We start from the raw sequence: 21,726 nt of genomic DNA, 5'->3' as shown, positions 1-21,726 counted from the left end.
TTGCAGGAAGGTGTCCCAGTCTGTTAGCACCAGGCTCACAGATCCATAGACTTTAAGGGCAGTCATGATCATCTAGTCTGCCCTATTGTAGATCACAGAACCTCACCCTCCAACACGGTGAGTTACCAAAGTCCTCAAAGGATGTTTTAGAGACTTCAAGTTACAGAGAATCCACCATTTATGCTGGTTTAAACCAGCAAGTGACCCGTGCCTCATGCCGCAGAGGAAGGCTGTCGTGCTCCAGAAGTGGGGAGGCCCAATCCAGCATTTTTCCAGCAACCAAACTGATCACTCATTGCACCCTGGCATGGATGGTGGGATACATTGAAGGGTGGAGCAGGAATAGGAGATGGCATTGGTTCAGGAACCCCCTGAACTTCTTGCAATTCCCATCAAAATGTTTGGGCAGTGGTACTGTAGCAGCCTCCCAACCCGACCCTGGAGCACAGAATTCTCTTCCTGGGACTATGGTATCTGCTCAGGGAGTGTCTGATTTTCTGCTAGGAGCTGCACCACTTGGGATCGCAGCAGATGGTTCTTGTTTTGGAGTTGTATGATCAATTCAGTACCACATGGGGGTGCAGTGGATGATTGCACACCCACGTCTTCCATATTGCTGTTAAGGGGCTCCCACAGAGTGTGGTGTAAGTAGCTCTGGGCAAACCGTAAGGCATTGGTGCATAGGCACTCTGGCCTAACGGTCACCACTGGGCTGGGGTCCACATATCAGGGATGGTAGTTGGAGAGCAGGAGTTAGAGGAATTGCTAGAACTGGGTTCAATAAGCAAGAGGCAGAGCCTAAGTCAGGATAGGCTCAGAGATGGGAGATCAGAGGTAGTACTGGGGTGGAATTAGGAGACAAAAGGCAAGAGTCATGATCAGAGTCAGACCAGGGTCAGAGACAGGAGATCAGGAAGTAAGGTGAGGTCTGGAGTCGCAGCAGGCCCAATGCCTGTGCCATTGCCCAGACAACTTCCTGGGGTACCCTCCAGGGTTAAATAGGGTGCTTGGCCAATCAGAGGGCCTCAGGGTACTGTCACTTTGGGTCCCTTGGGTGGTACTTCCTGCAGCACCTACTCTCCAGAGTGCTCCCTGACTGTGATGCTCCAGGGCCTCTCCATGCCGCTGTGGGAACATCAGCTGTCCCAGGCTCTGCAGACCTGGGTTCTAGTCCAAGTACTCTTACAAGTAGCAGCCTGAGCAGGACACCCAGCTCGTGAGAGGAGCTCTCACCAACCAGTCAGGTACTTGAGGCTGCCTGTTAACCGTGCTGTGGCCCACCTCCCAGGGGGGCAAGCGCCAGAGTTTGAAAACCAATACGCTCTGGCCCATCCATCCTTCTAGCTGTCAGGGTTGGCATCTCCTAGCTTGCTTGGCAGAGCTGGACTAAGCTGTGCAGAACCTAGAGCAGGCCATGTGGAAAATGAAGGGTTAAATGCCAAGCAAGGGTCAATAAAACATTAGGTAGCTTCTGGTGCATAAAGTGTGAGTGGGAAGTGAGTAAGTAGAAGGGAAGGAAAATACAGGCAAAGGGAATTGTGGGAATGGCATTGGAAGACTATCTCAACATGAGGTCACGGTGGGCAGGTAAGATCAAGGCTTAACGTAAACTATGCCCCATGTCCCCATCCATCTACACCATCACAAATTCAATGTGTCCCTAGACACATGTTTAAGAGCTTTGAGTGTGGATGGACAGGGAGGGGAGATGGGAACAACACATGGGAAGCCTGCAGTATAGACATAGCTTTAGGCCTTGCAATGCTGAATGTAGCAATGCCTAAATACCTCTATCAACCTGGCCTAAGGACCAGTCAATCTCCCTTTTTGGTCTACAACTGTTCACATGCTGTTCTGAACCAGTCCATTGAAAGGGCATCAATCTAACTATTTATCTAATCTAAATTGCTTCACCAAGCTGGGTATGCAATAGATCTTGCTGAATATTAGTTATCAAACCAAAAATGTGGTGAGTTTTGTTTTTTGTATAGTTTACTCACCTGCACCAGTTCATAAAAATGTCTTTTAGTTATTCTCAGCCCAAGGAATATTTGCAAACTGTTCACATTCACTACTAGCGATTCACTATTTGTGGTGCGTGATTGGTCCCAAAGTGTTGTGTCTGCTCCTCAACGGGATGAGTGAAACTTCTAGAAGAAATTGAACACAGGATGCACTGTGATTAATAAGGACCCAATAATGCATTTCTGGGATCACTTAATTAAATTTCTGAGACTGGAAAGTAATTGGAAGAGTCCCAAGCAGTCATCTGAACAGTGGCCTGACCTCATGAACAGCAGCAAACAGAGTTGGAGCTGTTTGTCTGAGATTATTTGTAAATCTTTTCCCTTATTCAGCCAGTTCTACTATGAAGCCTCCACTTTGGAGGAATTAAGATCATATGAGGTCACCAGTTCTAGTGAATCAAATTTATCCAAGGAATTGCTGAAACTGAGTGAATTCACTACAAGAGCTGACCATTGAGAGCTACATCCAACCATATGGGGGGATGGCTGTCACCTTGTGTTTACATAGCAACCCCTGTACTGTAGACTATTGTCAATGTCGCCTGAGTATTTCAATGTGAAAGGATCCATTTTCAGCTTGTTACAGCTTTTTATCTTTCAGGCTGAATTCTTCTACATCTGGTCGCTACTTAAGATGATTTAAATTGGTTTTTAATGAAAACAGATCAACCATTTGTGAGCACAGATAGAAACAATATACTTGTACCATTCTTAAAAGGAAAAAAAAAACTAACCATCAAACAAGAAAAAAAAACCCAAACTACCTTATCCTGAGCACTAATAGCACGTCTGGGGTTTGGTGCAGACACTAGATGGTTAGCAGATGTTGGTTGCAGATGTGCTTTTAGATGGCACAGAGAAAATCTGTCTGGATTTGGCCTAGTTCTGAGAATTTACTAAATGGATGCGACAGATATTGCAGCCCCAGATACTGCAGTGTCTTTGGGGACTATATTGTATTTGATATTTAAAGTATGAAAACCTGCAAAAGCCATTGCACTGAGATAGGCCAGAGAGTCTGAGCTGTAGAATATCCATTGCTCTGTAAAATAAGGCATTATATTTATTATGATTTATACTAGTGTAGTGTTCAGAAGGCCCCTAATATGAGCTGGGTGAAACTTTATCATGGGTTGAGTTAAAACCCCAGGGAGATTGAGAAGTTTGAAGTCATCTTTGAGTTAACAGAACATTAAGCATAAGCCCCCATCTAAAACAAAAGATATTATTAGCCCTTTCCCCATCTTGTGAATAAAAGTCCCCATTCATGTGTGCTTAGGTGCTAGAATTAGGGTGCTGCGGGTGCTGCTGTACCCCCTGGCTTGAAGTGGTTTGCATCATATACCGAGTTTACAGTTTGGTTGAATGGGTCTCAGCCCCCCACCCTACTCTAAAAATCGTTCCAGCTCCCCTGTATGCGTGACACCAGCTCGATGGCAAAGTGTAAACACATCAGGATGCAGAGCCAGGTATCACTGGGCCAACCTGGGGTTTGTGTCTCTCATGGCATGCGGCCATTTTAAAGGGGTGTGGTCTAAGATGAGAGCAGAATAAATAGTACAAGTACAAGTACATAGTATCTAAGGACCTTGACAGGCCACTTTATCACGAGACATTCTCTCTCAATGACTGCGTATGTTTGTTCTTGGGGCAGCAACTTCTTTCTCAAGGGCAAAATGGGGTAGTCTCTGTCCTCCAATTCCTGTGAGAGTGCAGCCCCCAGGCAGGGGCGGCTCCAGGCACCAGCGCAGCATGCGCGTGCATGGGGCGGCAAGCCACGGGGGGCGGCCTGCCAAATCCACGTGGCCAGTGGACCGCCCGTAGGCATGCCGCCGAAAGCTGCCTGACTGCTGTGCTTGGGGCGGCAAAAAACATAGAGCCGCCCCTGCCCCCAGGCCCCATTGCAATGCACCCATTTGTTAGATGAACTCTTTAGTAAAGTCTGGGCAATGAAGTATCAGGGCACTGCAGAGAATTTGCTTTATTTGACATACACAGCTGCACATGCAGAGGTTCACGGCATCTTTCAGGGTGCCTGGCTGCACAATAGTGATGCTAGTGGAGCTGTAATCATAGAAATGTGGGGTATGAAGCACTGGTGGCTCATAGCCAACCCCTGGAAAGCTTTTATTTGCCACTTTGTGGTGGGGACAGGCCATTTACCTTCTCTATGAAGGGGTAGATCCTGCCATTCCCCTGTGTATATCCAAGGTACTTCGTCTCCATGCAGCCAGTGTGGCACTTGGCCGGGTTGGCCATGAGACTCACAGCTCAAAGGGACTGGAGTATTGCACTGACACGATGGGGGTGCTCTGCCCAGGTGGTGGAATAGACCATTATATCATCTAAGGCCTTGTCTACACTAGCATGTATGTCGACAAAACTATTGTTGCTCAGGCGTGTGAAAAAATACCCCCCGCCACCGAGTGCCATAAGTTTTGCTGGCATAAGTGCTCATGTGATCACCACCAACATAGAAACCACCGTTTTTGAGCTGGTTTTATAACGTTGATAGGAGAGCTCTCTCCCATCGGCATAACGCAGCTACACGAGTACTCTTACAGCGCCACAGTGGTATTGGTACAGCTGTGCTGCTGTAAACTTGTAAGTGTAGACATGGCCTAACTATGCAGTGGTATATACTGGGTGGGGCAGAAGTATTTTGGCCATGAGGGTCTGAAATGTCGCAGGAGCTTCATGGAACCTGAATGGAATGTGCTGGAGTGGCACAGCCCATAGGGCACAGCAAATGTATTTAACTCCTTGGAGTCAGGTGCCAAGGGGATTTCCTAATAGCACCTTGTGAGGCTGAGAAGGGTGAGGTATTGACCTTTCTCTAGGCCTTCTAGCATCTCCTTGATCTGGGGTACAGGATAGGCATTAAACTTGGGCACTGCATTTAATTTGCGAAAATCAATGTGAAGGCGAATGCTGTGGTCTGGCTTAGGGACCAGCACAACTGGCCTGCACCAGTCACTATTTGACTCCTCAATTACACCCAGTTGCAACACAATTTGTAATTCCTTCTTGACTGTATCCTTTAACTTCTACTACCAGGAAGTAGCACTTCTGGACACAGCTCTCAGGTTTCAGATGTACGCGATGTTCAATTAGGTGGGTCCACCCTGGTTTAGTAGGAAGGATATTTGTGAAATGCTTGACCAATTCTCTGGCCTCCTCCTGGTGGTCCAGGGACAAGTGTTCCCTGAGAGGCATCTCTGTGCTCAACCTGGTCTCTGGTCGCTGAGGACCAAGTTTTGCCTCAGGCATTAGGACAAGGAGAAGGCACATCTCCTGCGCCCTCCACGGCTTCAGTAATTGACATGATATGACTGGGACCACTGTTGCTTGCCCATCAACTGAAACTTGTAGTCCACTCCCTGTGACTTGTCTGAGGATCTCAAAAGGCCCTTGCCCCTTTCCTAGCAGTTTGCATTATGCAGAGGGAATCAGCAGGAGAACCTCATCCCCCAGCTAGTAGACCCAGAGGCCGGCGTTTCTATTGTACTCAGCTTCTCCCTAGCAAAGCCCCCTGCCAGATCCAGTCTCTCTCTCAACTTGAGGACACACTGGATTACATTCTAGCTAGAAGTGCCTTGTTCCTGCCAAGACTCCTGTGAAAGATCCAGTATCCTCCAGGGTTGTCTGCTGTACAGCAGTTCAAAGGTTGAAAAAGTGGTGGAAGATTATAGGACCTCCTGGATTGCAACAACAAACACAGGAGCATTTTGTCCCAATTATGGGATTCCTTAGTTACAAATTTTTGCAACATCTCCTTTACTGTATGGTTAAATTGCTCTACCAGGCCGTCTGTTTGTGGGTGACAGAGGTTTAACTGAATAAATTTTCAGGAGACCACGACCTGAGGTATTAACTGGGATGTGGAGACTGTGCCCTGATCTGTCAGGAGAAATCTTAGAAACTCTACCTTTGCGAACACTTTCATTAATTGGGTAACTATTGTGTTTGTGACAGGGCTGAGCGCAGGGCTGTAGCTCGGGTTACCAAGTGGCATAATCAACAATCACCAAAACAAACTGACGACGGCTTGAACTTGGTTCCATGGGCCCCAAGAGGTCTACGACAATTCTGTCAAAAGGGCTGCTCACCAATGAAAGAGGACTGAGGGGGCCCTGTGAGCTGGCTGGGGGCCACCAGTTGGCATTGTGGACAGAAAGCACAATAAACTTTAATGTTGTGATTAATCCAGCACCAAAAGAACTGGGCCAGTATCCTCTCTTGGGTCTTCTCCACTCCCAAGTGACAGGACCACAGTACATCTTGGGCCAGTTTTAACACCTGGTTCTGATAAAACTTGAGAACCTGGAGATGGGTTTAGTGGGCCCTGGTTTGTTTGTCCCGGATCACCCTCACCAAGCAATCCCCTTTTAGTTCAAAATGGGGGTAATAGGTGTCCTGGTCAGAATCACTCAACAATCCATTTGCCCAAGTCCACTGGCCTTATGGAAGACTCAAGATAGGATCGTCCCTCTGACTCTGGATGAAGTTGGGCCCTAAGTTCCCTCTAAGCTGCACGGCCACACAGCAGGCTATCAAAGAATGCGCAAAGCGACAGGGGCTTGCAGAGGAGAGAGGTAGGGGGTGGGTAGGGAGCAAGTGCTCTCTCCCAGCCCCGGGCTGCTGCGGCAAGAGAGGGCTTGGGGGAGTCATCTCTCCCTGTTGCAGTCCTGGGGAAGCTTGCACCACAAACTGCTCATCCCTGGCCCCACTCCAGAGCCTGCATCCCCAGCCGAAGCCCTCATCCCAACCCTCTGCCCCACCCCAGAGCCCACCCCCCCAGCCAGAGCCCTCACCCGCCCCACCCCCCCATGTCCCTAACCTCTTCCCTTTAGTGGGTTAGTATGCTGTTCAGTGGTGTGTTCCTTGAGTTGAAGACGTCAAAAGTAGGATTCTAGGTCACCGCAGAACTGTATCACATTCATGGGGGTGGTGGGGCAGAAGGAGAGGCTCCAAGATACCACAGACTCTTCTGCCGGGCTAAGAGTATAGCTGGATAGATTAACAATATTAATTGCACAACTTAAGGGAACCACTGTTGTGGCCCCTTGTGGCATGTAGGCGTTTAGATAGTTTAGTGTCCCTTTTCCTCTGTAGAGAAGCAAAGTGTGTTTTGTAAATGACTTGTCCAGTTTTTGTAAAGTCCAGCCACCAGGAAGTGTATGCGGAAGATACGTTTTTTTTATAAGAGTTTCCAGTTTTGAGAGCTTATTCTTGATCTTCCCCTGTAGGATTTCTATCAAGTATTCTTAAAACTACAGTACCCACCTGGTGAAGTGAAGAAACAGATTGACAGAGCCAGAAGGGAACCAGGAAGTCACCTACAACAGGACAGGCCCCACAAAAAGTAACAGAACGCCACTAGCATCACCTACAGCCCCCAACTAAAACCTCTCCAGAGCATCATCAAGGATCTACAACCTATCCTTAAGGACGATACCTCACTCTCACAAGCCTTGGGAGACAGGCCAGTCCTCGCTTATAGACATCCTCACAACCTGAAGCAAGTACTCACCAGCAATTACACACCACACAACAAAAACACTAACTGAGGAACCAAACCCTGCAACAAACCCTGGTGCCAATTCTGTCTGCATATCTATTCAAGAGACACCATTATAGGACCTAACCACACCAGCCACACCATCAGGGGCTCGTTCACCTGCACATCTACCAATGTGATATATGCCATCATGCGCCAGCAATGCCCCTCTGCCATGTACATTGGCCAAACCGGACAGTCTCTACGCAAAAGAATAAATGGACACAAATCTGACATCAAGAATTGTAACATTCAAAAATCAGTAGGAGAACACTTCAATCTGCCTGGACACTCAATAACAAACTTAAAAGTGGCAATTCTTCAACAACAAAAACTTCAAAACCAGACTCTAAAGAGAAACTGCAGAACTGAAATTAATTTGCAGACTGGACACCATCAAATTAGGCCTGAATAAAGACTGAGAGTGGATAGGTCACTACAAAAACTAATTTCCCCTGCTGATACTCACACCTTGTTAACTGTTTGAAATGGGCCACCTTGATTACATTGGCTTCATTAGCATTACAAAAGTGATTTCCACCCCTTCTTGTCAACTGTTGAGAATAGTCCACTTCCCACCTTAATTGAATTGGCTCATTAGCACTGACCCCCCCACATGGTAAGGCAACTCCCATCTTTTCATATGCTTTCATATCTGTTCCTGGCTCTGTTCACTTGGTTTTCTCGCTCTTATTTTGCCTTCTTTGATTTCTTCCTGGTCTGGCCTGATTCTGACTGGCCTGACAAAGTCTGGCTTGGCTAAGCCACCTCTTGAAATCACCACAGGAGTATGCTGACCCTGACTGAGCCTGCAGCCTTTTATAACCTCAGTGCAGCCAGAGAGAAAACATCCTTTCTGATTGGTTGTCTGAGAACCAATGGGCAGCTACTTCATTTGTTACCCAAGCCAGAGGGGATATGTCATCCTTTGATGACATCATTCCCATTCATTCACCGTTTGTGTTGGATTTTTAGTCAGTGATATCTGCTATTAGCAAAACTCATCCTGTAACGGCATGAAATAGGCTTTGGTTACATTTTGAAAATTAGATGCCTTAAATTAGGCACCTAAATAACTCATAAGTGGCCTGATTTGAAGAGGAGCTGAGCACCCACAGCTCCTGTTGAATTCACTAGGAGTTTTGAGTGCTCAACACCTATGGAAATCAGGTCACTTTTAGTTAGTTGCTTAAAAGTGGGTTTAGGGGCGGAAATTCAGGCATCCTAAAGTTTGAAAATATTGGCCAGTTTCTCTGGAGCCCTTAACTTGGTGATGCTTCCCGTCTCTTAGAGAACCCTCATGGCACCCAAGCCCATGGTAAGGGTTCTTTGCCATTCCAGAAACCCAAGCGTTCACCATTTGTCACTCTCAGCTTTGATTAGCCGCTTCTCTTCTTCGTGAGCTATTTTCTGAGACCGGTTTAAAAACAGCATCTGCAGAGAACCCCTCACATCAGTCCAAATCTATTGTGTGATGTTGCACTCTATATGATTTTATATAGAAACCACGAAAGCTTATGCTCTAATAAATTTGTTAGTCTCTAAGGTGCCACAAGTACTCCTGTTCTTTTTCCAGTCTAAAATGTTTGAAATAAAGTTGACTGTAATTTAAAGTCATGCTGAATTTTTATTTCTCTAGATCAAGAATCTGACTCTTGTGGTAAATGATCTGGAATCATCGGACAAAAACAATATCCTTGCAATCGATCGAGAAATTGTGGCTCTCCAGAATCGATTGAAGGAATGTGAAAAACATAGAACTCAAACCACAACACCCTCCTGTTTCCCGCCAGGTAAGCATTCGTGTATAAATCACATGAGAAGGGATGGGAGAAGTAGGAACAAGACTGGGTTAAATGAAATGACAATAAATCCCATGTCTTGGAAAATTTACCAGATGTACTAACTTTCAGCGACAGGCTGATATGAAAGATGAGGGCAGGAAACAAACATTTTCACATACTCTTACTGTTTTTCAAGTGGAAAAAGTTGGAAAATAGTAAAAAAGTATGAAAAGTAATGTTTTGCCCTTCATCCAAACTCTGAGTAGTACCTCAGTACCAGCAATACTATTTGAAACAAATCACAGATTTATAGAAGAAATTAATATCCATTTAATTTTGAAGTAAGATTACTGTGAGTTAAGTTCAGTAATAGATTCAATATGTCGACAGTTCAGAACAAACCATAATGCCAGAGGCAGCGATACACAAAATGGCTCTAACCTCTGCTCTGGCCAACCAAGCCCAACAAATGGCTGGTGCTGACCAAGAAGGGGCATGACGCAGGTGGCCGAGGGGGTGGGAGGCAGCAATTCAACACAGTTCTTCAGCCGCTTCCATCAGCAGGGCTCCACAGAAGCCCCAGGAGGAAATGAAATCTGCTTCCCACTCCCAGCAGTGAGGGCAGTGAGTGAATTCCAGATCCCCACATGTTTTGGCACCAGGGGTCAGGCTGGGGGAGAGAGGTGTGGGAAAAGAGATACAAGAGAAGAAAGGAGACAGTGGAGCTTAGAAAAGGTGGACAGACGAAAGCAAGAGAGAGATGGTGAGTTTCACTTCAAAACCATATTTCATAGACTGCCACAAACTTTACAATTACAGTTAAATACACATTAGCATTGGATTCTGCAGACGTTACCAATAGTTAGACTGAAAGGCCACAAAGATATTGTCCTGCCTCTAGGCCAGTGCATCCCTCTATCTGGATGCTGATAAATCATCACTGCCAGGAATAAATTTGATCCCTCTATTTCTGAAGAAAAAATGTTTTGCATTTGCAAGCAGCAGTTTTCTCCAAGTGGCAGTGTGTTCCAATAATTTCCCAGGGAGAGCATCTTCAGACAAGCCATAAGGATTCTCCCCACTCTTCACATTGTTTTGTATTTTGTGGACTGCTCAGAAGATGTTTCTGGCATTGGGCACCTGCTCATGCTGCCACGGAGGCCCAGATGAGTTTCCTGATTCTGCTCCACTGATGTTCTTCAACCCATAAGAGGGACCAGCTTTAGGTGTGAGAGTATAGTTCTGTCTTTGTTTATTTATCTCTGTTCTCAAGGCTAATAAGGGGGTGTTGATGTTATTTGTGCTGTGGCCACTTCCCTATTAGGAATAGACTAAGCGCAGCAACTCTTTTCACGTAGGCTTGCAAACAGCCATCAAATGGTCGTCACTGAACAGATAAAATAGAAGTGATTGTGTCAAAGACATCCCTTCCGCTAGAGCATGTGCAACCTCTGCACTGATTTGATATCATCAATTAACAGAAACATGAAACTCAGGTCTTGGCAGGTAAACTTTACTTCACTTCTAAGAGGGAGCATTGTCTAGTGGTTAAAGCACCTGACTTTGAGTTAGGAAATGTGGGTTCTAGTCTTGGCACTGCCATTCACTTGCTGTGTGACTGTGCAGGTCGCTTAGCATCTGTGTCTCATATGACCATGCTTTTAAAGGGGGAAAACTGGCACATGTTCATGGTGACACCTTTCAGGGCTGCAAAGAGTCAGACAAAAGGATACTTTTATTTTTAAGTGTGCTGGTGTCACCACTGCCAGCTTCTGACCCAGGGAGACCTGCATATTTTGGAGTGGAGAACTTTTTCCAATACTTTAGTGTTCTGCATTCATTGTGAAACATTGAACAAGTGTCATCAACAGTCGCTTTGAGCAAAGGAACAGCTTTGATAGTGTTTACTTTCATTCAAGTTATCTTCATTACAGACATTGTTCATTACCCTGAAAGCTCATTCCACTGGGCTGTTTGTTCTCAGTAAACAGTGCAAATTCTACTCAGCATAGCAATACATCTTGAACAAGCATTGTGTAGCTATAAAAAAACAAATATTTTGGCTGATGGAATGAAAAAAAACAGGATATTTCAATTATCCTGAAGCTCTTGGGACATCATAAGAAAAAACAAGACTATCCTGCTTGAACTAGGTTGTATGGTCACTTTATAGTTACCTTGCATGTAAACTGGGGATATTTACCTCCACCTTAGAGAGCTGTTGTAAGGCTATGCTCATTAATATCTGAATTGCTTTGAGAGCCTCAGATGGAAGCTCTCTGAAGTATTGTTTTCAAGTGGTGATTTTGACAGTAACATGCTAATCTGAAATGAGCCTCTAGAACTAGTGCTGCTAATTCTCCCTCCACCTTCCAAAACTCACTGCGGTACACTGAGACAAAATGTTCCTTCTTGCTTCCCATATTTCCAGAACTGTGCTCCACTGCAGCAGCAAATGACCTAAAATGCTTCTGAAATTGTATTTTCTATGTGATTTCCCAGCCCAGCGGGGTGGAAAGCATAGACTAGGTGGAAACAGAAAACTGGTCACTTATCTGAAACAGAAGCTAATCACTTATTTACTGCAAGTGAGTGCCGACTAAAAACTGAGATCTCTAAAATGTGTTGCTGGATCGTTGGCTGTTGGCTGTTTTTTCAGTATGACCCCAGTTCTAGTGGTATGACCCCTGTATTTCAGTCAGACTGGAACAGCTACAGAACTGAAATCCATGTGCTGTTTACATGGTGCAAGGAAAATCTTTGACAAAGATATGTATGTATTTCTGTTCTTGCAACAACACTGATTCTTATAAAGCACACACACTAAATCCTCTCTCCTAATCATGCCCTTTGAAAAGCCTGCATTTTCTCTTTGCTTACATGCAGCTGTGGTCATGGTGGGCTTGTGAATATCAGCCAGCCCTATGTTGTACAGCTGAACTGGAGAGGATTTTCCTTCAAATATGGTTCCTGGGGTAGGGATTCCTCTCTTCGGACCCCGCAGAAGGACCTATACTGGGTTGCACCTTTGAACACAGATGGGAGACTCTTAGAATATTACAGACTTCATAATTCCTTTGATGATTTGCTGCTATTAAAAAATGCTCGAGAGTTAAAAATTCAATATGGGGAAAGCAGTGGCACCGCAGTTTACAATAACTTCATGTATTACAATGTATATCATTCAAGAGATATGGGCAAGCTCGACTTAAACACAAACACATTGGCTGTGAGGAAAACTCTGCCGAATGCTGCTTATGGTAACCGTTTCTCTTATGCTGGTGTTGGGTGGCAAGATATGGACTTTGTAGTGGATGAAAGTGGATTGTGGGTAATTTATTCACCCAAGGACAACACAGGTAACATTATAATTAGCAAACTCAATGAGACCACACGTGATGTGCTCCATGCTTGGAATACAAGGCAGTACAAGCCATCCATTTCCAACGCTTTCATCATCTGTGGTGTTCTATATGCCACAAGACCGGTCAACACTAGGAAAGAGGAAATATTTTGCACATACGAACAGGAAGGTAAAATTAGCATAATTATGGATAAAATGTTAGAAACAATTCAAAGTATCAACTATAACCCCTCAGACCGAGTCCTGTATGTTTACAATGATGGCTACCTTGTTAAATACGATCTTATTTTTCAACCTGTGTTACACTGATATGAATAAACACAACAACTAGAGATCACAGAAAGTCTGATTTTTATATCCCTTTGGACAATGTTAATGTTAAATTAGGGCCTAATCCTACCAAAAGTAGCTCCTGGTCATAAGGTTTATTTCCATGAGCTGTCCCATTGAAGGATAATAAGCTCTATGCCTGGTAACAATTGGGTGCAAGATTAGGTTCACAGCTTTTTAACTGGTGTTTAGCTACAATGGCACCAGGAGTACTAGAAATGCCTCTGCTATAAAAATAGATTAAGTAGATGACTTAGTGATGCACAGAACATGCATCGTGATAGGGAGATTGCTCACACACTGATGTGCAGTTGGAGGAATGTCTATTTGGATAACACATGGAAACTGAACTGCTGTTTTGTCGTCACTGCTCAAAGTATGCAAGGCCATAAATATCATATTAAATATTGGCCTCAAATAATTACTAAAAGATTAAAATTAGAGGAGAATTAGAACTTGATCTTTAAAAGCAGCCATTGGTTAAGCTGAAGCTGTGGAAACGGTTGCCTTGTCTCCTTCTTGCAAACCGTCAATGTATTTTAGATGGCAGGGCTCCAATGCATTACTTTCCTAAAGTTGCACTTCATGAAAAAACCTTATTAACCATTTTTGGATGGTTGCATTTTCTTAGCACTGTGTCCTGGAGGCCTGATCCAAAGCCCAATGAAAGCAGTCCCTTGGTATATGGCACATGCTACAACAGAACATAAGCTATGCCATCCTGCATGCTCCACTTAGTCCTCTGAGTCCATTTAGTCTGCAATTACTGTGATCTCCATTAGCATCTTTCAAAAACACTCTCAAAACAAGGAGCCAAATTAATAACCAGTATAATTCCATTGGCATCAATTACCTTACATCAGGGGTGAATCTGGCACATATCTATCAGTTACAGAATACTGAAGTTGGGACAAAATCATATGCTCTTTATTTTTAAAATGCCACATAAAAAAAATCTTATCAATATCTTTACTGTAATCATGTCAAATAATGAGATGAACAGTTATGAAAATGCAGTAAATATTTGCTGGTTTTCTGTTATTAATTCTATCTTTATCTTTGTCTTCTTATAATCTGGATCAGTAGATGTGAATGATTAATTTTTGTTTAATAAAGTGTTATAAAAATCCAAAACCTATTGTTGTTAGTCATTGCGCAATAGCTGGGAAACATTTGGGATGCAGCAAGAAGCCAGCTTCACCAAATAATATTGGAAACAGAATTCGTATTCCTTTGGGCTTAGAGTGTTTAAGTGCTCCTGGAACAACACAAAGGTGTGAGTCAATATGTCAGTAACTAGAGGAGGGACTTTATTTCCACCCATTGAAATATGTTCACCAGTTAGATTAACATTCCCCACCAAGTTGAGATGTTACTTGAGAGGTCTGAGGCTGATGACACATTTTTAAGTCAGATGCTGCCACTTACCAAGTACAGTAACTCCTCACTTAAAGTCGTCCTGGTTAACATTGTTATGTTGCTGATCAATTAGGGAACTTGCCCGTTTAATGCTCCCTTCTAACGTCATTTGGCAGCCGCCTGCTTTCTACTGCAGGGGTCGGCAGCCTACGGCACACATGCCAAACACGGCACGAAAGCCAATTTTGATTGGCAAACTCCTGCCTGCCATGGTCCCGGCCCACAGCCCCACTCAGCCACCCCGCCCACCGCTCTCCCCTGTGGGGGCAGGAGGCAGAAGCTTGTTCCTGCAGCAGCCAAGCTTCCCTCCTCTGCTGCTTCTTCCCCCAGCATGGTGCTTTCCAGCCCCTCCCCCTCCCTCTTCCTGCCGCCGATCAGCTGATGGCCCATGAGGGGGAGGAGCGGCAGCGTGCTCCCTACTCCGGAGTGGAAGCAGAGAAGAGGCTCTGCCATGAGCCGCAGAGGGCTGGGACCCCCCAGCCCACTGCCCTGCACCCCCCCACACACCCAGCCTTCTGTCCTGACCCCCCACACACCCAGCCTTCTGCCTTGCACCCACACACATCCCCAACCCTCTACCCTGACCCCTGAACTCCCCCCCCACACCCAGCCTTCTGCCCTGCACCTGCACACCCCACAGCGAGCTGAGCAGGCTGGCGGCGTAAGATCAGCATTTTAATTTAATTTTAAATGAAGCTTCTTAAACATTTTGAAAACCTTGTTTACTTTACATACAACAATAGTTTAGTTATATAATATAGATTTATAGAGAGAGAGACCTTCTAAAAAACTTTAAAATGTATTACCGGCACGATAAACCTTAAATTAAAGTGAATAAATGAATACTCAGCACCCCACTTCTGAAAGGTTGCCGACCCCTGCTCTACTGCATGCAGGAAGTGCAGCCCATTGCAGCTAGCTGGTGGGGGCTTGGAACCAGGGTGGACCGGCAGCCCCCCTATCAGCTTCCTGCTCCCTTAAGTTCCCTATGCAGTAGCTGCCTGCAGTTCAGCTGTCCTTCCCCCCACTGCCATGTGCTGCTCCTGCCCTCTGCCTTGGAGCTGCTCCTGCCCTCTGCCTTGGAGCTGCTCCCTGATATTACTGCTTGCTGTGCTGGGGGGGGGAGGGAAGGAAGAGGGGGGGCTAATGTCAGGGTGTCCCCCTCCACCCTGCTCCTGCACCCTGCTTACCCCATCTTCCATAGAGCAGGGCTCAGGACGGAGGGAGCTTGCAGCAGCTGCGGTCTCAGCAAGCTGATCTAATTAATAAGGCAGTGTACTTAAGGGAAATGCGCATATCTCCCTCCATTCCTGCTGCCTTGTAGAGTGAGAGAGTTAACCCTTGAGGGCTCAGCCAATTGCTAGTTCATCATTTAGCAGTAAGGAAAATATCCCACCTTCTGACTCCTCCACCTCAACCAAGCTTCACAATCATCATGGTTTTTTACCAGTATTAAATTGTTTGTTTAAAACTTATACTGTCTGTGTGTATTTATAAATAGATCAATAAATAATATAGTCTTTTGTCTGGTGAAAAAAACACCCTCATTTACAGTAATTCTTGTGGGGAAATTGGATTTGCTTCACATCGTTTTGCTTAAAGTTGCATTTTTCAGGAACATAACTACAACGTTAAGTGAGGAGTTACTGTATCTGCTTCTGTTCCCTGAAAGTGTGTGAAATGAATTTAAAAGCCAGCCATCACTGGCACAGTAATCTGATCCATGAGCATGGGCCTTTAAAGAATTCACAATAGTTCAACTGAGGGTTTGTTTAACTATAAAAAGCTAAAAGACAGCAGAACATTTCTGGCTTCACATTTTTTGGGATGGCATCCCATTAATACCCAAGGGTTGCCCTATTCACAGGCATAAAATGCAGCTCTATATGACATCACATTTTAAGGAGCAATTTGGGGATAAGGAGCAATGCACAAAAAGGACTTAAGTTCAGTGTTGCAACACCTAACTTTAGGTCCCCTGCCACTTAGTGGAATCCCCAGCCCTGACTCAGGTACACAGGCTCCCTATAAATGTATGCGGAGAGTTGGGCACCTAAGAATGGGATTCACAGAAGCTGAGTGGGATGCTGCTGAAGCTAGCCAGTAGCAAATGCTGAGTAGAGGGTTGGGTTCAAGGCCACTTAATGCCACTTGGGATTCACAGCTGTGACCCCTCACCTAGAATTTGGTGTTTAACCCAGGTCAGCCCTGTCTGAAGGGGGAAAAGAAAAGGCAACTTGGAGGTTGTGATGCCCTTTTATACACAGTATTTAAAGCATTCAGCTTGGCTGTGGGAGACCAGGGTTCAATTCCCCACTCTTCTTGTGTCAGAGCAGGCACTTGAACCCAGGTCTTTCACTGCCCAAGTGACTATGCTAAGCACTGAGCTACAGGAAGAGTTGGGGGAGGGGCTTTCATAATCTCACCTGTTGAAGCTGCTTCACTTTGTATGAAATACTTAAATAGTCACTGGGCCAAAGAGCAGTCAGAATGACTCTATAGCAGTGGGATTACAGTATCTAGTTTACAGACCCAAGTTCTAGTCCTGCACCAATGACTGTTTAAGCCTGGACCATTACTCAGTTCTAAGCTGTCACCGCATCTTATTGTCACTGTGAGAAATCTTGTGATTAGCAACAAACTTGCTAGTAGCAGGCAGGGCCAAACCAGTCGACTTTCTTTTGTAGGAGGTTCCTATTTACCAAACAGGCTGTGCAATGTCAGCTCACTCTGTATCTAATATCAGAAAGACTAAAGCAAAGGGCAAGTCTAGCCGATTTTGTGCATTTCCCACTTGCAATTTTTGAGTGTCACATCAGCTGGACAGCTCCATGCCTTTCTGTACTGTTCAAAGAGAGAGTGCCTCTTCACAGTCATGGAGGTGCCTAATTTGGGGTAGGTCCCAAATGGCCTCATACTGTTAATGAGTTTCTGATATGGTACTTTCCAATTTACAAAGAGGAGCACGGTGTCCCCAGTCCCTGCACAGGCTTGCAAAATTGAACGGCAATGCAATGGGAAAGCAAGCGCCTTCCATTGAAGCAAATGACAAAACTTCCTTTTTCTTCAATGGGAGTGAGACTGCAATGAACCGACACCTGGACACAAATTCAGTTGTTTGGAGGTCCATTCCTGACTTGATTCCTCTCCACGGTCTTGCATCTTGGCGTGTTTCTCTATCATCCCCTTGTGGATATTTTGCTATTTATTTCATTGTAACTTGGTTAAAATTGAGCTCCTTTCATTCCTCTTGAGATCTCCACTGCATTCTCAGTCACCATTGACAGTACTATCATCCTTCCTGTCACTCAGTGGATTGAATATAAATTGGCTTTGAATAGTAGGCAAACAATATGCTTCCAGACAACTATGTAAACATTCTGTTGGAAACAGTGTTTCAACAGTTATGTGCACATAATGACATTTAAATTTCATGAATTCATCCCTAAATTTATAAGGTGTAGAAGATGGGGATCTCTTTCTCCTGTAGATATTACATTTTTTTTGTGTGATTTAATATTAGTGCTCCTGAAAGTTAGAGACTAACAACACTAGTCTGAGGCAATCACAGAGCACAAAGCCAATGGGCAGTCTTGTGCACTATTGGTGGGACTCAGTCATAAAAACAACATTTAGCATATCTCTCGAGAATAGACTGAAAAATCACAGATTGCAGTCTCTGCTGAATATTCTTGAGTAATTCTGTTCCTATTTGTTCTTAGTGTGTTTTCAAACTCTAACAAATAGTTCTAGTGTTAATTAATTAACACTCGTTAGTTAGTTATTTGCCAGTGTAACACACTTGGAGTTCAAGGAGCATGGCCCCTGTCATAAACATACAGCTAAGAGTAGCATAAAATCCCACCCTTACCTATAAAGGGTTAAGAAGCTCAAATAACCTGGTTGGCACCTGACCAAAAGGACCAATGAGGGGAGACGATACTTTCAAATCTGTGGGGGAAGATTTTTTGTTTTTGTTCCCTTTGTGTGTTCTCTCCGGGTCAGCGAGGAACCAGGGCAGGGAAAATACATCTCCTAAAGCCATATCTGAACTAAGCATCTAAGAGAGACAGAAAAAACATGAAAGGCAGATGGCCTTAAAGCGTTTGAATTTGGAAGCGGAGGAGAGGAAAGAGGCAAAACACTTGGAAGCAGAGGCAGAGGCAAAACGCTTGGAAGCAGAAATGGAGGCAAAACACTTGGAGACCCAAATGGAGCAAAATGCTTGGAGGCAGAGGCGAAACACTTCGATACGGATTTAAAGCTGAAGGGGCTAAGATGGGTCTACCGAACAACCCTAACAATCCTTCCCCCAAAATCCACAAATGGGAGCAATTATTTACACAGTATGATGAATCCAGTGATATTGCTGAATATTTCATCACCTTTGAGAGACTGTGCACCCTCCATGCAATTCCTGACAATCACAAGATGACCACATTGGTAGCAAATTTGACTGGCAGAGCTCTGGACATCTTCAACACGATGCCTATTGAGGACGTTTCTGACTATGGTAAATTTAAGGATTTGGTTTTGAAACAATTTCAAATTACACCTGAAACTTACAGAGTAAAATGTAGAGCCCTTAAGAGAGGGCCTGGACTAAGTAATGTGGCATATGTAAACCAGATGATGGATCTGTTAGATAAAAGGGTCAAAGGAAGGGGTGTAACTAGCTTTGAAGGGATGTGTGATTTGGTTGTACAGGAGCAGTTCCTGACTATGACCAATGATGCTATAAAACAGTGTTTATGAGATAAGAAAATGGACTCAGCAGAAAGTCTTGCTTCTTATGCTGATCAATACGAGCAGTCCCAGACTCTCAGAGAGGCGGGGCAAATCTGAACCAAATCAGTGGAGGTAGCAGAGAGGAACAACCCTGGTCGCAGTTTGGGCGGATAAGGACACCCTGAGACCACACCATACCACCGTGGGCAGCCCAAAACCCCAACTACACCCCAAGGAAAACTCCAGACACCTTATTGTCCCACCACACCATTCTCCAGCAACCCACCGCGCCCCAGTGACCAGTCAGCTGGGCAATGTTTTAAACGTAACGAGCTGGGGCATGTAAAGACCAACTGCCCCAAGAACCCCAACAGATTACAGTTCATTGCACCTGGGTCACACCAAAGGTCCTCAGAACCAAATACGTCCCAGATACCCTCAGAGCGAAGGGAAACTGTGAGTGTGGGCAGGAAGAACGTTATTGCGTGGAGGAACATTGGAGTACAGGTGTCAGCTATCCACCAAACTTTAGTGGACCCCCAAATTCATCAACCCAGAGACCAAGTGATGATTCAACCCTTCAAATCAAAATCTTTTGACTTGCCTACAGCCAAGTTGCCTGTCCAGTACAAGGGCTGGTCAGGAATGTAGACTTTTGCAGTCTATGATGATTATCCCATTCCCATGCTGCTGGGAGAAGACTTGGGCCACCATGTGAAGCTAGCCAAGAGGGTGGGAATGGTCACCCACAGCCAGGCTAAGCAAGCCTTCACACATAGCTCTGTTCCTGAGCCTTCAACAAGGGCCCAGTCTGTTTTACCAGAGACCCAGACTGAGGTGGTGGAGCTGGACCTCATGTCAACGTCTGTGACAGCAGTAGTGGGTCCAGTAACAGAGACCCAGACAGAGCCAGTCCCAGAACCGGAAATGGCAGAGCAACCAGCACCAGAACCAGTGCCAGCACTGAATCCAGCACTTGCAACCCCGTCTACAACTCCAACACCAGAGGGCACCACAGAGCTTGCACTGGCAGCATCAGATAAACCTGCACAAGAGGCTCAGCCGGAGCCTGAAACACAACATTGTACACCAGCGGATAGTGGGTCACAGTCAGTGGAAACAGCCCCATCACCTACATCGCTTCCAGAGGGACCAAGCCCAAGTCCACAATCCAGTGAGGAACTGATGTCTCCAGCATCAAGGGAACAGTTCCAGGCCGAGCAGGAAGCAGATGACAGCCTCCGGGGAGTGTGGATGGCAGCATGGAGCAACCCACCGCCTCTCAGCTCTTCTAATCGATCCCGGTTTGTTGTAGAAAGAGGACTTTTATACAAAGAAACTCTTTCTGGTGGGCACCAGAAGGACTGGCATCCTCAAAGACAGTTGGTAGTTCCAACTCAGTACCGTTTAAAGCTCTTGAGCTTAGCCCACGATCATCCTAATGGCCATGCTGGGGTGAACAGGACAAAGGCTGTTTGGGGAAGTCATTCCACTGGGAGGGAATGGGCAAGGATGTTTCTACTTATGTCTGGTTATGTGAGATGTGCCAAAGAGTGGGGAAACCCCAAGACCAGGTCAAAGCACCTCTCCAGCTATTCCCCATAATCGAGGTCCCATTTCAGTGAGTAGCTGTGGATATTCTGGGTCCTTTCCTGAAAAAGACACCCAGAGGAAAGCAGTACATACTGACTTTCATGGATTTTGCCATCCGATGGCCGGAAGCAGCTGCTCTAAGCAACACCAGGGCTAAAAGCATGTGCCAGGCATTAACAGACATTTTTGCCAGGGTAGGTTGGCCATCCAACATCCTTACAAATTCGATAACTAATTTCCTGGCAGGGAGCATGAAAAGCCTGTGGGAAGCTCATGGGGTGAACCACTTGGTTGCCACCCCTTACCACCGTCAAACAAATGGCCTGGTGGAGAAGTTTAATGGAACTTTGGGGGCCATGACATGTAAATTCATAAATGATCACTCCAATGATTGGGACCTAGTGTTTCAGCAGTTGCTCTTTGCCTATTGGACTGTACCACATCCCAGTTTAGGGTTTTCACCATTTGAACTTGTGTATGGCTGTAAGGTTAAGGGGCCATTACAGTTGGTGAAGCAGCAATGGGAGGGGTTTACACGTTCTCCAGGAACTAACATTCTGGACTTTGTAAACAACCTGCAAAACACCCTCCAAACCTCTTTAGCCCTTGTAAAATGGAAGCGTCATGGGAAGGGCCATTCACGGTCCAAGAATGCCTGGGAGCTGTTAACTATCTCATAGCATCCCCCACCTCAAACCTAAAGCTTAAAGTGTACCATGTTAATTCTCAAAAGCCCTTTTATTCAAGAGAATTAAAGGTTTGTCAGTTTACCGCCCAGAGAGGAGATAACGCTGAGTGGCCTGAAGGTGTTTACTATGAAGGAAAAAGTGATGGTGGTTTGGAAGAGATGAATCTCTCCATGACCCTTGGATGTATGCAGCAACAGCAGATTAAGGAGCTGTGCACTAGCTTCTTGCCGAT

The 21,726-nt window shown here is 45.3% G+C and overlaps 1 protein-coding gene across 1 annotated transcript; it reads left to right on the top strand.

Moving 5' to 3' along the window:
- Positions 1-9,866: 9,866 nt before the first annotated feature.
- LOC117873183 (olfactomedin-4-like) lies at positions 9,867-13,052 on the top strand. Its single transcript, XM_034762314.1, has 2 exons — positions 9,867-10,054; positions 12,258-13,052. Exons 1-2 carry the CDS (start codon positions 9,867-9,869, stop codon positions 13,042-13,044), a joined length of 975 nt encoding a protein of 324 aa, XP_034618205.1. The 3' UTR covers positions 13,045-13,052.
- Positions 13,053-21,726: the final 8,674 nt, after the last annotated feature.

This window comes from Trachemys scripta, chromosome 1 (assembly GCF_013100865.1).
Source record: "Trachemys scripta elegans isolate TJP31775 chromosome 1, CAS_Tse_1.0, whole genome shotgun sequence".
Lineage (NCBI taxonomy): Eukaryota > Metazoa > Chordata > Testudines > Emydidae > Trachemys > Trachemys scripta.
This window is presented reverse-complemented; position numbering and strand designations above follow the sequence as displayed.

Coding starts and splice junctions, on each gene's coding strand:
- LOC117873183 (XM_034762314.1), top strand. CDS start 9,867: ATGACGCAGGTGGCCGAGGGGGTGGGAGGCAGCAATTCAACACAGTTC. Junction 10,055..12,257: donor GGTCAGGCTGGGGGAGAGAG/GTGTGGGAAAAG, acceptor GCTTACATGCAG/CTGTGGTCATGGTGGGCTTG.